This window comes from Temnothorax longispinosus, chromosome 6, assembly GCF_030848805.1.
Source record: "Temnothorax longispinosus isolate EJ_2023e chromosome 6, Tlon_JGU_v1, whole genome shotgun sequence".
NCBI classification, from domain to species: domain Eukaryota; kingdom Metazoa; phylum Arthropoda; class Insecta; order Hymenoptera; family Formicidae; genus Temnothorax; species Temnothorax longispinosus.
The window spans coordinates 2246914-2262533 of record NC_092363.1 but is presented as its reverse complement, the minus strand read 5'-3'; the positions used below and the strand labels follow the sequence as shown (position 1 = coordinate 2262533).

The 15620-nt window shown below is 38.2% G+C and overlaps 2 protein-coding genes across 6 annotated transcripts in view; one reads left to right on the top strand and one right to left on the bottom strand.

Annotated features, from left to right (window-relative positions):
• Ten-a (tenascin accessory) overlaps positions 1 to 15620 on the bottom strand; it is a 561949-nt gene that overhangs the window by 288463 nt on the left and 257866 nt on the right. For all 4 annotated transcript variants that reach the window (XM_071780078.1, XM_071780079.1, XM_071780081.1 and 1 more), the window contains exon 4: positions 10516 to 10761. In XM_071780078.1, the coding sequence (XP_071636179.1) occupies positions 10516 to 10761 (246 nt within the window). The remainder of the gene's footprint in view (positions 1 to 10515; positions 10762 to 15620) is intronic.
• The window catches only part of LOC139814095 (uncharacterized), a 248087-nt gene that overhangs the window by 76626 nt on the left and 155841 nt on the right, over positions 1 to 15620 (top strand). The window lies entirely within an intron of this gene.

The following is a 15620-nucleotide window of genomic DNA, read 5'->3' as shown; positions in this document are numbered from 1 at the left end:
GATTGTTCGATTTGCCCGATTGGTTGATCGATTACTACGCAGTAACTAATGTTAAAAGTTATACATTAAAAGTTATACACTTAAGTATGATAATTTTTAGCGTCAAATAGAACAGTATAGAGAGAATAATTTTCTAATTTTAAAAAATTAATGAATATTAAAAGAATGATTTAAAAAATGGTAAGAATTTGCATTTACACTCATTTATGTACGCATTAAATGCGTACGTAATATTGCTTCATTTTCATATAATCTCAAGTTCTCTGATAGCAAGTAATGTGTCAAATAGATTAGAAAATCTAAGCCTCGAGCACTACGCTGCGGAAGCGCTGAGCCCAGAACGTATTTTACCAGGTTATCGTTAGCGGCGAAACAGCAGCGCGATAGTGAGATGCGCATTGTTAAAGAGCGACCGCGGTAAATTCATTACGACCCCAACTACTTGCGGTCTACCGCTTTTTGCTACAAAGTCTAGCTTAATGTTCTGCTTTGACATTTTGTTATGTAAAATTTCCTAAAATTTTCTAGAGACGTTGCACGAGGTGTTCATTACGCCACCGTAATAATAGAGAGTTATTTTAATATCTTGAAGCCACAGGACTACTCCCTGGCTTCAAGATATTAAATATGTTATTCCGCAGATGAAAGAATGAAAAGGAAATATTGAAACGTATACGAAAAATATGAGACATTTATTCTTTATTTCCACAGAATGACATAAGCTGGTCTTGTTCTAAGATATTGATTTTTATTTCAGCTGTACATTATATGTACTTTTGATATGATATATTAATACTGACTTAACTCATCTTAGCCAATATTTTACGCATATGTTAAATGTCACCCATATTAAAAATCTTGCATTTAATTAGGATACATTTGAATACTTCTAACGGAAAATTTAACGTCAATCATCAGTATTTTTAGTCTAAATGGGATTTTTTATTGACCGGATTTTAAGTGACATCGTTAGCTAGTAAGAACCACTTCGAGCGAGTAAAATTAGATCTCAATTTTGACATTTAAATACATTAAATCTCGAAATTTGATTAAAATCCTCTTTTGTCTAAATCTAAATATATAATAAAATATCCGATAAGTACGCGAGAAAGAAGTGACATATTAATGGAAATTTCGACAAAAAGCAGATATACCTACATATGAGGTGGTCTGAATCGAATATATATTAGCTTAAAGTATCTAATAATTTTATGAGCGACATGAGAGCACGTCTCACCGTGAATCCGATATGTACATTCTATAAATCTATACTAATCTCAAGAACTCCCATTGCATTGCGCACACGTTTTCCTTATGTCAGGTAGATAAAGTAAGTAGGTATATAGCGGAGCTCCTTTTAGAGGCATTAGTAATAGCCGTCGACATCTTGGTTATCTCCACGCGAGACGTTAAAACCTTACGCCCGAAATTATGATCCACGAAGCGTGAATAATTCCGTCTGGCCACCATTCATTCCGCGGTCGGTGTAAATTATTGCAAGGAGCGCATTAATTTCCTTTGCGAATAATTAACAACGCACCGGACAACGAAACCTTCGCGCACCTCCTACGCTTTTGCAATGGTCAGTCCTTCCGTCGGTACCCTCATACTCCGGACATCCCCCCCGCCCTTAGACTGCTTCTCCCCGCCGTCCTCCCTCGCCTCAACCTCTTGGTCGACAACTGAAATATTAATCATGACTTACACATGGTGTTCCGGGACTAGGGGCATTCTCCATCTGCATTATTAAGTGACCCCGCGCACGAGTTACGCTAGGTAGGCTCAGCCCTTATTCCGCAAAACGAATATGGATGTGCGGTTCGCGTTGTTATTATTCCAATGTGAAGGTCGGTTGCAGTATACAATATTTTGTCGATGCTCACCGAGCAGATCGTGTAATCGTTGCTTTCCTTCGCGAACAAACATTCTGCTGTAATATGAGATGCACAAGCATATAGCTTACAGGTAACACTTGAATGAAATTAATTTACATGCACGCGTACGGAGTAAAATCGGTGCTTAAATGATACGAAAGTTATAGTATAGATTTTAAAAAAGTCGTAAAGGATATTAATTGTATTTGTACTAATACATAAAAATCTGACATTTATCTAATAATATGTTATTAGCTTTCAATCTTTATATAATTTATGAATTAAATCTTAATTAAACCATATTTCTCGGTTTCTTTATGAATGTACAAATAGATTTAAAACGAAAGTAATAAATAGCGACGTTCCAACTCGATCCTGCCGTCTCTTTTACGTGAAAATAAAATTGTTATTCTTGTATTCCCAAAGGTTCGCGCGGAAAAATGAAAGTTCATTAAAACCAGCATGGTTTATCGGCTTTTCGCTCGGATTTCTCGGGCCTCTGGAGTGTTCTCGTTCTAGGAAGCGATTTATATCTCTTTTTCTTTTTTTCCAGCGCAACGATACCAACGAGATAGTAGCGCAGACATACTCGAGTATTTCGATATCACATAACGTTTGCTCGATACTCGTGAGTTACACTCCGCTCCGAATCCATTTGGATGGCGGTAATGCACGTTAAACGTCGTAAAATTATCTCGATATAATTGTTCGCCTTAAATAACGACAGTTGCGTCGGTAGTTGAGCGCCCCGACGCAATGCGTTTCCTTTCAGGAATTAATTCAGTATTTCGAAGGACTGTTCCGACATCAAAGCGAGCAATAATAGGAGTGCTGCTTCTGGTGAGGTATGCGACGGCAGAAGTGGGCACGGTGGCTATAAGTGACAAACCGACTCGCGAATAATAGGGGACGACAATGCGGCAGACGATATCGGTATAGATTTGCATCTGGAAACAATTTGCCCGCACGTAGAACGCGTATCGTTATAATTGAATATCTTGATTAATGCGTAGCAACGGTCTAGATAATCCTCACGTTGATATCGATTCACTACTCCAACAATTATATAGTATATTTGTGTTGTGTGTGTATAATACATTGATATTGAAAGTATAATATTAATTTAAAGTAGATTATATGATATATTAGCGAACGTTCTCAAGAGAGAAAAATATTTCTTTCTCTCTCTCTCTCTCTCTCTCTCTCTCTCTTTCTCTCTCACTGTGATTTAATGTAAAGTGACAGTTAGGAAAAGTAAAGTTTATGTCATTAACGTCATTAGTGTAATTGTCATACGAAGATATTACAAAATCACAAATACACCACTATGAACGATCCACAACAGCTTTCCTAGCATTAAATCCCACCACGCGACACAATTAAGTTACACCTGCGCGCGTCACTTTTCTCTCTCTTTCTCTCTCTCTCTCTCTCTCTCTCTCTCTCTCTCTCTCTCTCTCTTGTGCACCGCTGTCTTCCACGGATTCGATCCAGACGACAGAGGATGGCAAACTGCTAATAGGAGGGGAGTTTTAAATGCGCGTAACGTAATAACGCGTGCATTAGGCGACTACTATGGCGTCGGTGGCGTCTGCGGCGGCGACAACGATAGTAGACCCATTCTCCGTAAGGGGTAGTTTGCCTGACAACTCGATTATACGATACTGCAGGGCTGAGTGGCAAGTGGTGATATATGGTACGCATATATATACGCTGGGCTTGCCTCTGAAGTCACTTAAAATAATGAGAAACCCAGTATCGGGTACCACGCTTGTTTCCCACCCTTTTTTTCTTTTTCTTTTCTTCATCGGCGACATTTATCCGCTAGTATCGGGTAAGTGCGACAGAGTGGCGAACTGGTCTGCTCTGCGAAACTTTGAAACCCGCTAGTCTTCACGCGCACGTCGTTCACGCGTAATCGACGATCGTTTAGTTTAGATAATCAACCGAAAAGCTTTAGGACATACAGCCGATGTTCGATTTGCGCTTAATGACACTATTGGTAGGACAGTTACGGAATATACAATTTTACATTTGCGAGGCATATAAGCAATTTTAGATATTGAGTGGTCATATTGCATTTCTCGCTCTGCAGCTTTGCGAACGCACATGGTATCGGTCGATTTTCGGATAGACATCCAGATATTTGCATTGAGTCCCGAAACGTAATAACGCGTTTCATTAAATCACATATATAGATCGTTAGCCATTATTAATCGCTTGCAGCGCTGTTTGACACTCAATCTCGGTTTCTCTTGTAATCAAATACGCGATACTGTTAGATATTCATTATTGTACTATCATACTGTGTCAATAGCTAAATTATTAGTTACTTTAGCAACCGTTCTGTAAATGTCAAATCTCGTATGCAGCAAATGCAATATCGAGATAATTATCTTCTCAGAAAGTATACCGTTTTCCTTTCTAATTGTTATTTCATCAGAAAAGTACGATCGGGCAATTATGTACGCGCAACAGCAATTTACAACGATCGATAAAAACAATAATTTGCAAAAAAAAACCGATAACTCCAAATGTGTACATAGCACATATATGCGCGTATATCGCATTTCTATCGCATCTGAATAAAAAGCTTGATTACGCAGTAATAATAAGCACCAGGAAACATCATTTTCAGTAGATCAAGGGGCATGATTCTCTCGTTAAGATAACTTTACCTCCGGCATGTTTATTTTGCCGATGAGAAGTCGCATCTAACGTAAAACGAGAGTGATATTTACGGCAGGGTCGCCCGTCGGTACGTAATCCTGAAACGAGCTCTATGATCAAGCGTTGCAGCATAGGAGGAAAAGGAGTTGGTAAGAGGAGATACGTATCCAGTTCGTAATTTATGTGTAGTTAGTAATTTGGCTGTTGCGTCAACAGCAATGGCAATGGCCAAACGTAACGTTACTATCATTACTGGGATTATATTTTACATAGTTATAATTTCATATACCGGATAATATTCACACAATTTTAATATTTCAAGACTAACGTACGTTACTATGAATATTTGATGATTTATTGAGAAATGAAAATTTCTAAAAAAATAACAACGATTCATATAGCACCCCTTTATCGTTTTTATTCATTGATATGATTATGAGAATATTAAAAGTTTTCCATTTCTCTCTTGAATGCATGCTAGTATGGCTAAACGTTGACTTGCACTACTTCGTCTTCCGTGGTGGATCGATAAGTGACATTAGTATTACTGAATATTGATGCTGAGCAAATATTTTAAATAGACGTTGTTTTTGCGCGAATAATCGAGTATTAGCGCGTTATGAGTTATAATTACACACCTAACATGACGGCGGTGTTAAAGACGGGACAACAGGTACCATTATTGCGTGATAGGAGATTAGGAAGTAGGGGAAGGATTTGTACGAAAATTTATTGGTTATGTATACATGTACATATGTACTGGCACAGCGTGCTGGACTATGTTGCGGCGCCGCCTGATATAGGATATAGAGCGAGAACATTCAGTCAAGCACACAAGCCCGTATCCTGGTACTTATGGTCATGTAGGCCTACCTTACATACCTCTTCAATCTTGGTTCTATATTATGCGAATATTACCGAATCCCTGGTCACGTGACGTTAACATTTGGTACACAGTATCAAATTATATATTATATTTACATTGTACATTATAATTATTTTACATAGATACGATTTTATAACATAAAACCGCTACGATTTTAATTATACTGCGATATATACTTAGAAAAATAAAATATTAAAAAAAAATAAATTACAAGTCTGGTTTAAAAACATAATTTATGTAACAAACAAAGTTTGAGAACTGTATATATTTTAACAACATGCATAATCTTAATAAGCTTAAATTTTGATGCTTAGACACACAAATAAGCTGAAATTTTGTTCGTAAATAAAAATCAAATATATATGTATAAAAGATATCTTTGTAGAAGTATTATATCGATTCGGTTTTCTAGTTTTAAATAAATTAAGTAATGATTTTTAGAATGGTCGAAGATATATAAATCTTCAAAATAAACTTTTGAGTATTAATGATTGCAAACTTACATCAAATATACTTTGCGATGCAAAGTAATTTTGTTAATGCAAATTTACGTTGTCTACAAACGCGTTAGCGACCCTTCTCAACCGTCGGCAGTAGGTTCATCGAGACAAGATTTATTAGAATTTATCAGAATATTCACGCGCGCGCTACGTTACGCAATTGGTGCGACAGGAATTCGATCCGCTGCATTTTAATGAACCATTTGTCGGCAATAGAGTGATTTAAATGGATTGACTCTCTGTAACGTAATTATTCAAGCGATCGCTCGAAGAGAGCGCCATCCCACCCCCTCGTAATTTGACGTTCAAAACGATTCCCAGACATGTGAATTTCGATCATGCGATCCGACATCTTCGAATTATTCATTCCTTCTGATAGCTACGACGCTCGCTAGTGTGTAAGTTTCTGACGTGATAGAATAAGTGGAAACGGTAGACCGTTGCTTTCTTTCTCGACGAAACTTTCGCATTACGTTCTAATGATTGTTGCTTTAACCCATTTTCTGGGCCCGCTACGAGAACTCCAGATATCTAATCCCGTACGTTAGTGTCTTAGAGTTTCCAACTCCCACATATATGCCGTTACACTCGAATAAGGATTCCATTATATAATCTTTGTTCACATACCTAAAACTTCTAATAACATTCGCGTAAAGATAGCAACTCGGGGAAAATTAGCAGTATACTATCAAATCAATTCTGTTTCAATTTGTTTTTTATTCAAAATATCTGAGAAAATGCTTTCAAAACTTAGATGCTCAAAACTTATTAATCTATTTTATCATATAATGTACAAAAATAACATTACATTTTTCGTCCGTCGCAGCAAACTACGAGTTCTTTTTTTTTTTTTCAAGATTTCGTCATCCTCGAACTATAATGACTTGATTATTTTCAAAAATTCGAATTCCAAACTAATCCTTCTATCCGATATATCTCGCGTGTACCATACGATTACTTCACTGAAACTTCCATCTGACCATTAAAAATTTATCCATGGCTTAACCTCATCTTCTGAAATCCTTGAGAATACATCGGGTAGCTAAGAGTCCGTGGTATGTAGTAACTTGAAAATGCTCGGAGGCCAGATGGAGAGCTCGAGCGCGGTTAGAAGATCTCGAGTCTTAGCTGGGAAAGCAGTCGGCTTTTAGTTCTCGTTACCGCCCCCATTAATACTAAGAACACACTTTGCTATGATATCTCTGAATTTGTTTTATTCATTTCGGTCATGACACTCTCTCTCGACCAGCCGCTATATCCGCGAAACGTAACGATGTGTAGTACAGTGTTCTGTAAATATTTGACATAAATATAAATCGATGATGTGACTCCACGTGATTGCAACCTCGAGATTTACGCTGCGTCGGCTTATAAACGACAGTAACGCACGCGTCGCTTTTGATCGATTACGCAATGTATCGATTATGGAATTTATCCCGGAGAGGGGGAGGGAGGGAGAGGGGAGGAGAAAAGGCAGTTCGAAATATGGAACAATAGATACATATGAATCAATGTATCAATATCCATATATTTAATAACGTATAAACGTATATTTGATTAACGCGAATGAAACGGCCCGATAAACAGATAGGCGGGCATTCGCGTAATAATCCCGTAGACTGCCATTGTATTTATTTCGCCGTACCAAATTACCAATTTATATAATCTCTTGGGGATAATACACGTAGCGCCGTTATACGGTGTCATCGTATACGCGAGATTTCTGCACACATCGCCATTTCGGGGGACAACATTTTCCGGAAGGTAGTAAAGCGTGATATGAACCGTTGCTGGTGTAATGAACTGGCAATATAATGTCTAGGCCGGCTCGGTCCAGACTAACCTGGAGACAGACCCTACGACTGGACATCAATATATTGATGACTGTGCGGACGGAGATTAAGAGCTGCCATCCATATCGACGCGCTTGGGCCCTCTTGTAACGTGACACATCGGATACCATTAATAAAGAGACGGTACTTTCCTTCGCATCTGACGAAGAGCTATAATAGGTATTTTGATCCGAGTTAAGAAGGCATGGGAAAGGAGGAGATCTCTTTTTATTATATCATAGAGATGATAATGTCGTGACACATATATCCCTGTTAGGGAGTATCCACAAGAAAGATAAAGTGTGAGTGTGATTTTAGAAAATATGTATTGGAACTATTAACTTACTGTTTTGTTGTGATGTTTGATTTTTTGAGCGTGACTCTTTCCGCAATAGTTCATTATCGACAACACATTGTCATTAAAACTCGGATTAAAATCTATCGTGCGGCGCTGAGTTATATAACAACATAACGAATAAACCTTTTGATTGCTCTTCCATCATTAATTATGACAAATGTTACTAACGGACAAAAATAGATTAATTAACGACGAGATTTGAAACGTGACCACGCGACCATTCTTTCAAGAATGGACAACATTGGAGATTGCATCGTCGCGGAAAACTATATAATATCGATTCACAATAAAGTGCGTATCAAATAGGCGAACGAGAGGATGGTATGCGGAAACGGAATGGGACAAACAGGAGAAGCTGCGGGCTAGTAAAGGCGAGTCATTACGTTGTCGGTACATCGCCTCTTTCGATACATTTCGAGTGCGGTTACGTGACACTGCGCTGTACCCACCGAGTCGAGTGGTAGATGGGCTCGAGAGAGAAGGGGTCGGGCGCAGATACGGGGCAGAGGAAATGGGAGAATAGGGATGAAAATGGGGTAGGACGACGTGGGATCAATGCGGAGAGGCTGCGCGGTAATCGGCAGCAAGTGAATTGGAACAAATGCAGACAGACGTGAGGTGGACTGCTAGACTCTCCCTCACTCTCTCTCTTTCTCTCTCGCTTGATACCGCAACCAAGAAATATAGTATAAACCGGACTATCGCTATTAATTGAGTTCGTCCCTATCGTCGATGCGCGCAACGTCCCCTACTTTGTTCAACCTCAAGACGAATCGATGAAACATGGGAATGGAGAAACGACGAGGGAGATGATGAAGTAGATATTAGGGGAGCAGATAACGGAATACCATATGAGACAACTTATCCGGACTTATTGCATTATTCTTTCCGACCCACTTCGTTGTGCCGTCGTTAGAGCTAGAGTGTGTTTTTTAAAAGTGTATTTATATTGATGCGATCAATTGTACGAGACAGCTTCGAGACGTAACGCGCGTTGCTTTCTGTACATAGTGCATGCGTCTATGAAAATTATTATTCGTGAATTAAGCTTCATTTACTTTTCAAAGTGCTCACACCCATTATATTAGGTATTATATTAGAAGGAGGTTGCTGGCGCGCGCGGCAATCTTGATTTTGGTCTTCGAACGTAATATCCGGCAGTGCTTGTAGACGACGCGAGGAAGTAAAACTAATTTCGTAAATCCTTTAATCTACGCGTTTGGTGGAAAGCCGAGGCGAGATTAAGGGAAGCGGACTGAATGGGCGAGCTCCTGGGTGTTTGATGGAATATGATGAACGAGGCACGTAAAACTTGGTTATTGGTATACCAGATCAAATAGAGGAAAAAGAAGCAACTTTAGTCTGACGCACCGCAATTAAAGCAGTTGCGAAAGTCACGACACGCAATTGGACTTAATAATGGGATAGTTGATAACGTTCCTTGTTATATTTACACGTTGCATGCATTTGTGCGCAAAATCTGACATTAAATTCCCGCAGTTTTTATTCAGGGACGCGATTCTTATTAAGTTTAGAGATTTTTCCTGTGTTAAGACTCTTTCAATTCAAAATTGAACATATAGGTTAATGGAGTTACCAGAACGAGAGAGTATTTACTAAAATACTGAGATCGCCTTTATGTAACAAGGTTATTATTTTGCTAAAGATTTTTGTTTATTATCCTGTGATATCTTTTATAAAGATATCAATTGTTATTAATATTCAATAGAAATCTGTATCTATAATCTGTATAATATTGTATTTGTCATGAAATTAATTACATGTATGATTTAATAACACATTTTATGTTTATATATGAATATTGTTAAGCGTTAAATGAAGATACTTTACTGTAGCAAAACAAGTTATAAAGCGTGTCAAAATACTCTAAAGTTGCATCTCTCGATCGAAAAATCATTATATCGAATAAATATTATAATATTATATATCGTCATTGGATTCGTCCATGAAAACAGGATCAACTGTAAATTAAAAGTAGATATCGATGAAAAAAATCAACAACGAGACAATGATTATTGGCAGAATCACGTTTTTTTGGTATAGATTCGGACGATTGCAAATATACACGAGTATCGTTTCGTTGAATATAACAAACATGGGATTGTATCGCAGATTTACAACATGCACCGAATATAAATGCAATGCACATCAGCAAGTTTCTGTTTTCTTGTTAGTTTATTCGTTAGTATATACGCTACTTTATGTTGAAGGCAACGTAAATTTAAAATCAACAAATTAAGAAGTATTTTTAAACACAAATAACGAAGAAGTTATCTAACAATAAGTATCTCTTTTTTTTTTTTTTAATACGATGGGGGTGTTTTGCTAAGCTTTTTGTATAGAAAGAGCTTATACAATAAAAAATGAAACTTACTGCCATACTGTTGCGCCAAAATGGAGGCAAAGACCTGACCGGGGCTACGAGCGCCTCTTGCAACGGATGAACTCGATACGGGCCCCACTGCGTGACGTGCGTTATCTTCATCATCGCTACTGGATTGGGCACTGGCTCCATAACCGCGCCGTTCTCTCCATTCCAGGGACCGCTGACGGCGCAGCCCACGGCCCCCATTTGCATGGCCGCGGCCCAATGTGCCCTCGCTGTCCATCACTGCAGCATCTGTAACAAGTGATTGATAATTTATACAACGATCGGAGCACATAATAAGTCTTACAAAAAGCTTTCCTTGTAAATTTTATTATTTGCATATAGGAAATATCTCTTTTATGATTTGAGGTAGATTTTTAAGAGATATTGAAGTCAATTCCGTGTTCGAAGCAATTACAATGTACAAGAGAGGCATACTAAATCCTGCTTTTAATAGCGTCTGTCTGCACGTCGCAGAGAAAATCTTAAGATTTGTATGAGAATGCCAAATGGCGAGTCAAACATAACACGAAAATTGTTGCGTGGAATAATAATGATGCCATTACGTGGAGCGTCGATGGTACGTCAACGTCGAACAACAGCGACTCATTAGGCATTCACGGCCGTTACTCGGAATCATTCAGGGCCGAACGAAATCGAATTGCATACTCGATATTTGTTGATATTCAATGCAGATAATTCTAGCTTGGATGCTGACAGGTTTGTTTATGTCTGGGATATAGAATATATTAATAATATACATTATCAGCCCTAATATGTAAAGGAGATAACGTTCTTCTCTGGTTTCAATAATATCTCGAGTAACAAAGCGTTAAAAAGTTTTTGGACTTACTTGGTAGACGAGAGCAAAGCGAAAACGTTACATATGTAACATATTTTACATGTCTCGATTAATTACCAACTATTCGAAGTAAATTTATTATATTTCTTAAATTCGTTTTCTGATTCTGATGATATAATTGATAAAGACCCACTATTAATGTTAATAAATATTTTATATTCGTTATGCAGTCGTTGCAATAGTAGCAGTAAGCGACCTTAGATTTTCGTAGAATTTTCTTGTTGACCCTCCTTCAAATAGAGACCTCTGTAGATCGATAAGATCTTGAATGTGTATGGTGGGAGATAATTGAGTGGTGGATGCCTCTCGAAATTCCCATGGAGACGTCCTCGCTCGCTGTTGCTCTCCCTTGATTGCAGGAACCGCTGATTGATGCTCCGAGGGAGAACCGAACAGTGATGTCTTAAGATCTCTCACTGTTCCTTGGACTATGAAATTTCAGTTTAGGTCTGGTATCACAAATGGGATGGCCGTGTTACGTTTTCGGTCACGTATTCGAAGAACGGATTTAATGCTAATCCATTGTCATTGTCGGCACGCAAAGATAGCTCGTCGATCATATTTGCACGATTAATGATACGTAATAATTGTGGACTTCCAAACGTGATATAAATGTGAATATAGCAAAAACAATCTCATGAAGCGCACACGATCCCGTTTCAATAAAAGAAAATAAATACGGCCGTTTACCGATGGCTGTATCCGATAGAATTGGTCAGGGAATTTGCTCGGCAAATATTATATGAAAATTGAATGAGATGGAAGTAAATTAAATTCTGTATACGTGGCAAACACACACACACAAGCTATGCCAGATCGATTTTGTAAAAGTACAATAATGGTTGTAATGTATACGTCATAAATTTATGATTCGTATTTGATAAACAACGCTTTCGTGCACACGTTTTTAAAAATAATTCGGCAATCGTCATAATATTCAAATACTGTAGAGGAAACCGCGTTACAGAATGACGAGCTATATCCAGCCATAATTCAAAATCGTAGGGAAGGGGGGAGGGGGAGAGGGGAGTTAAACGAGACGGTTCATATAACCACGAGCATATCGGCGTGAATTCCCAGAAATTTGCAACCGTGAAATTTATGGGGAGACATCCTGCGGTGTCGGGCGTCACGTTAATAAATCTCAATGCGTCGCAAAGCCGGGCGGGGGATAAACCGTACTTGGGAGGTGCGCCCCCTTATGCATCTCGCCGTGCATCTCTCACAGCCACTTTTCTCACTTGCCTCAATAGTAGCTAACAGGTCGCATCCTCTACACACGAGGGCACTTTACGATGTTTTGTTTTGTCGGCCCTTCGCATCCTCGCCTCCTTCGTTCGCGTAAGTGTGTCGAGAATGTGGGCGACTTGTCAAACCGTAAGTGAATCGGAAATCTTCCGTGGTGCGAGTCGAGTTAACGAAGAACCCGCAAGCGCAGTCGAGTGCCTCTTTCCGAGCAAAGCGAGAGGAACGTTAAGGGACGATCGTCTGTCAATCTTCGTGATTTCATATTATTGACTGATATTTTTCATAACCCCAATTCTCTCTCTCTTAACTAAGCAGCACTAAAACAATTTGAATGTGTGATAGCGTGAAGTGATACTTTATATCAATTTTATTGTATCAATTTGACGTTCACATCCTGTTCTCTTTATCTGACTTGGATATTGGCTTGTTCCTGCGCAACAAATTTTATTTTACCTATTAACCAATAAACAACAGAAGAACGAACCAGAATATCAAAACAAATAATTAATAAAATTCCATAGTTTTGAAAATATAACAATGATAACTATATATTTCGGTTATTTATTAAATTTATTTTATTATATTAATCGAAGGAAATACAAAATCATGGTCTGAAAATTGTTGGCCTTGTGGTTATATATTTTATTACGTATTTTAAATTTCACACTCGTTATTATATAAATATTTAATTTTTGTTAGACGTCTTTTTAGGACGTTTTATGAACTGTGTAAAAATTTTTACACCATTTAATCTCGATATGATCGATTATAGTTATATCACTTCAGCGATAGTCTTGAACAAGCCCGTTTTGAAATTAGTTTCACGAATAAACGATCAAGGAATAATTTTCAATTTATGTGCGTGATTATAGTAACGTTCAAGGTGTAGTTTTTTCATGCCGTCGTAACAGAGGAAAAATTCCATGGTGGAAAAAATAGATAATGTAGCATTGTATACCTCCTCCAATATTACACACTGTACTGTCTATTTCACGGTTGCGAACGGCATTTCGTCGTTTTAATAGAAAATTTTTACAAGGGATCGTAGACATAAAGTAGACCATACAGCCGTAGGGAGCTCTTATTGCTATAACTTATAACACGTAACTGATAATATAATGGGTCTGTACGATATAAAGTGCTTCGCGAAGAGGGCTGTCGGAGATTTGCTGACTGCAAGTATGACTTTGCCATTATCACACACTGCCGTTTTTAACATAAAAAATTTAATATAAAAACTTTCGGAGAAAGAAAAGGTGAACTGTTTTTTTTAAAGATATATTAACCTAATGATTAATTTTAATCTTTCAGTAATTAACGAAAAGAAGATTTTACTTCTTCGTAAAAACATTAGGCAAAAATAAAATCGTCTTAATATAAAATTAAATATAATTAAATTTGGAAAAGTTTTGTGTGATAAAGATAATAGGGAAAGCTTGCACGAAAAGGTTAAACGTTACGTAAAGTCTTTCTCTTATCACGTATTGTTAGTTATCATGGTTAATAAGATTGTTGCGGAGATGTTCCAGCGAGTAAGGCAAAGTTGGTGCCAAAAATCATAATCTTATGAGGGAACGCGGTGCAATCTCGGGAAAATTCGTTGGCTGCATCCGACGTCAGATATAGGACAAGCATTAGGGTAGAAGTTCTTAATATTGAGGCATGTCGCACGTGTTTATTATTGCCAAGAAAGAATTCTCCGTCTCCACTTGTGTAATAATAAGTCAACGTAAACGCGAAAGTTTTTCCGTCATTTCTCAACGACAATACCAAATTGTTCTTGTGAAAATAGACGAAAGTATGCAGTGCTTGGTTTTTACCCGCATCGTTTATCGTATTAAATAAACGAAAACTTTGTTCGCACGGGGGGAAACGCGAAACGCACGTCAGATTTCACCCTACTCGGTAGCACACCCGCGATATTCGTAACTCCGTAAATATAAATCAGTCTGCGCGTGTCGTAACCTCTTAGAAGGGGTTAAAAATCCTCAGCCACACGTATATGTATAACCCGCGCGAAAAGTCGTCTCGTAATACCTACGCTTGAGAATATAGTGGCACTCCGACTTTCAGACCACGAATTCAGTCTTAGAGAAGGCATACTATAAAAGGCTTTAAGAGTTTCCCCGTGTTCGTGCGAATTGAGTGGGATTTGCATACCACGTCCCGGCGGGAATTTCACGAGAAATGTGGACAGGGTTTTTAAACGGCATCTAATGAAGGTAACATTAGACGACATTGTTCAAGTCCGCCACGGTACCTTTTAGGAATGTAAGAAGGGCATCTGAATGCATGAAACATAGACCGGTGACCTGTGTAGCCAGATATGATTTGAGAAAGACTTTTGCATATTCATCGGGATGTGCGTGAACCCCAATTGCTCGTCAAGAAGGCGCAGCCCCTTAAATATTACACTCACCCAGCTCCCCGTCGCTGGACCGCCATCGCTACTGCCTCCGATATCATCGCGCCGCCCCGGATAATTATACAGCTTTAATCTGAGGAACGTTTCCGAAACGCCCGTGAGGCACTCGTCGACTTTGGCGATAGAAATTTGAATACATATTAATTATAGCACATGTGTCGCTGTGTTTATAATTTACATAAAGCATACTGCATGCACAGGCATAAATTTACTTTGTGTTCGGTGTGTGCGTTTCTCGGCGCTTTGCCGTACGCCGTACGTAATCCAAGATACACAGAATTATATGAAATACAGTATTTTGAATAGACAATATTACCGGTGCATTTAACGTAACAAACGTTCTTCCATAATGAACGAAGAGATTATCTATTATTAATTACTGGTGAATTAGAGATGAATAATAGACAGCCTCTTCGTTTATTAATCCCTGTTTAAATATTCTTATCTCCTGAGCCGCGAATAAGAAGGACCCACATGTCTTTTAATAATACCTTTTTATTGTGTACTTCTTAAGCAATCTCTTGTTTTTCAAAAACCGATAACGAAATGTTATTTGTTATTTATTCGCGACAAATA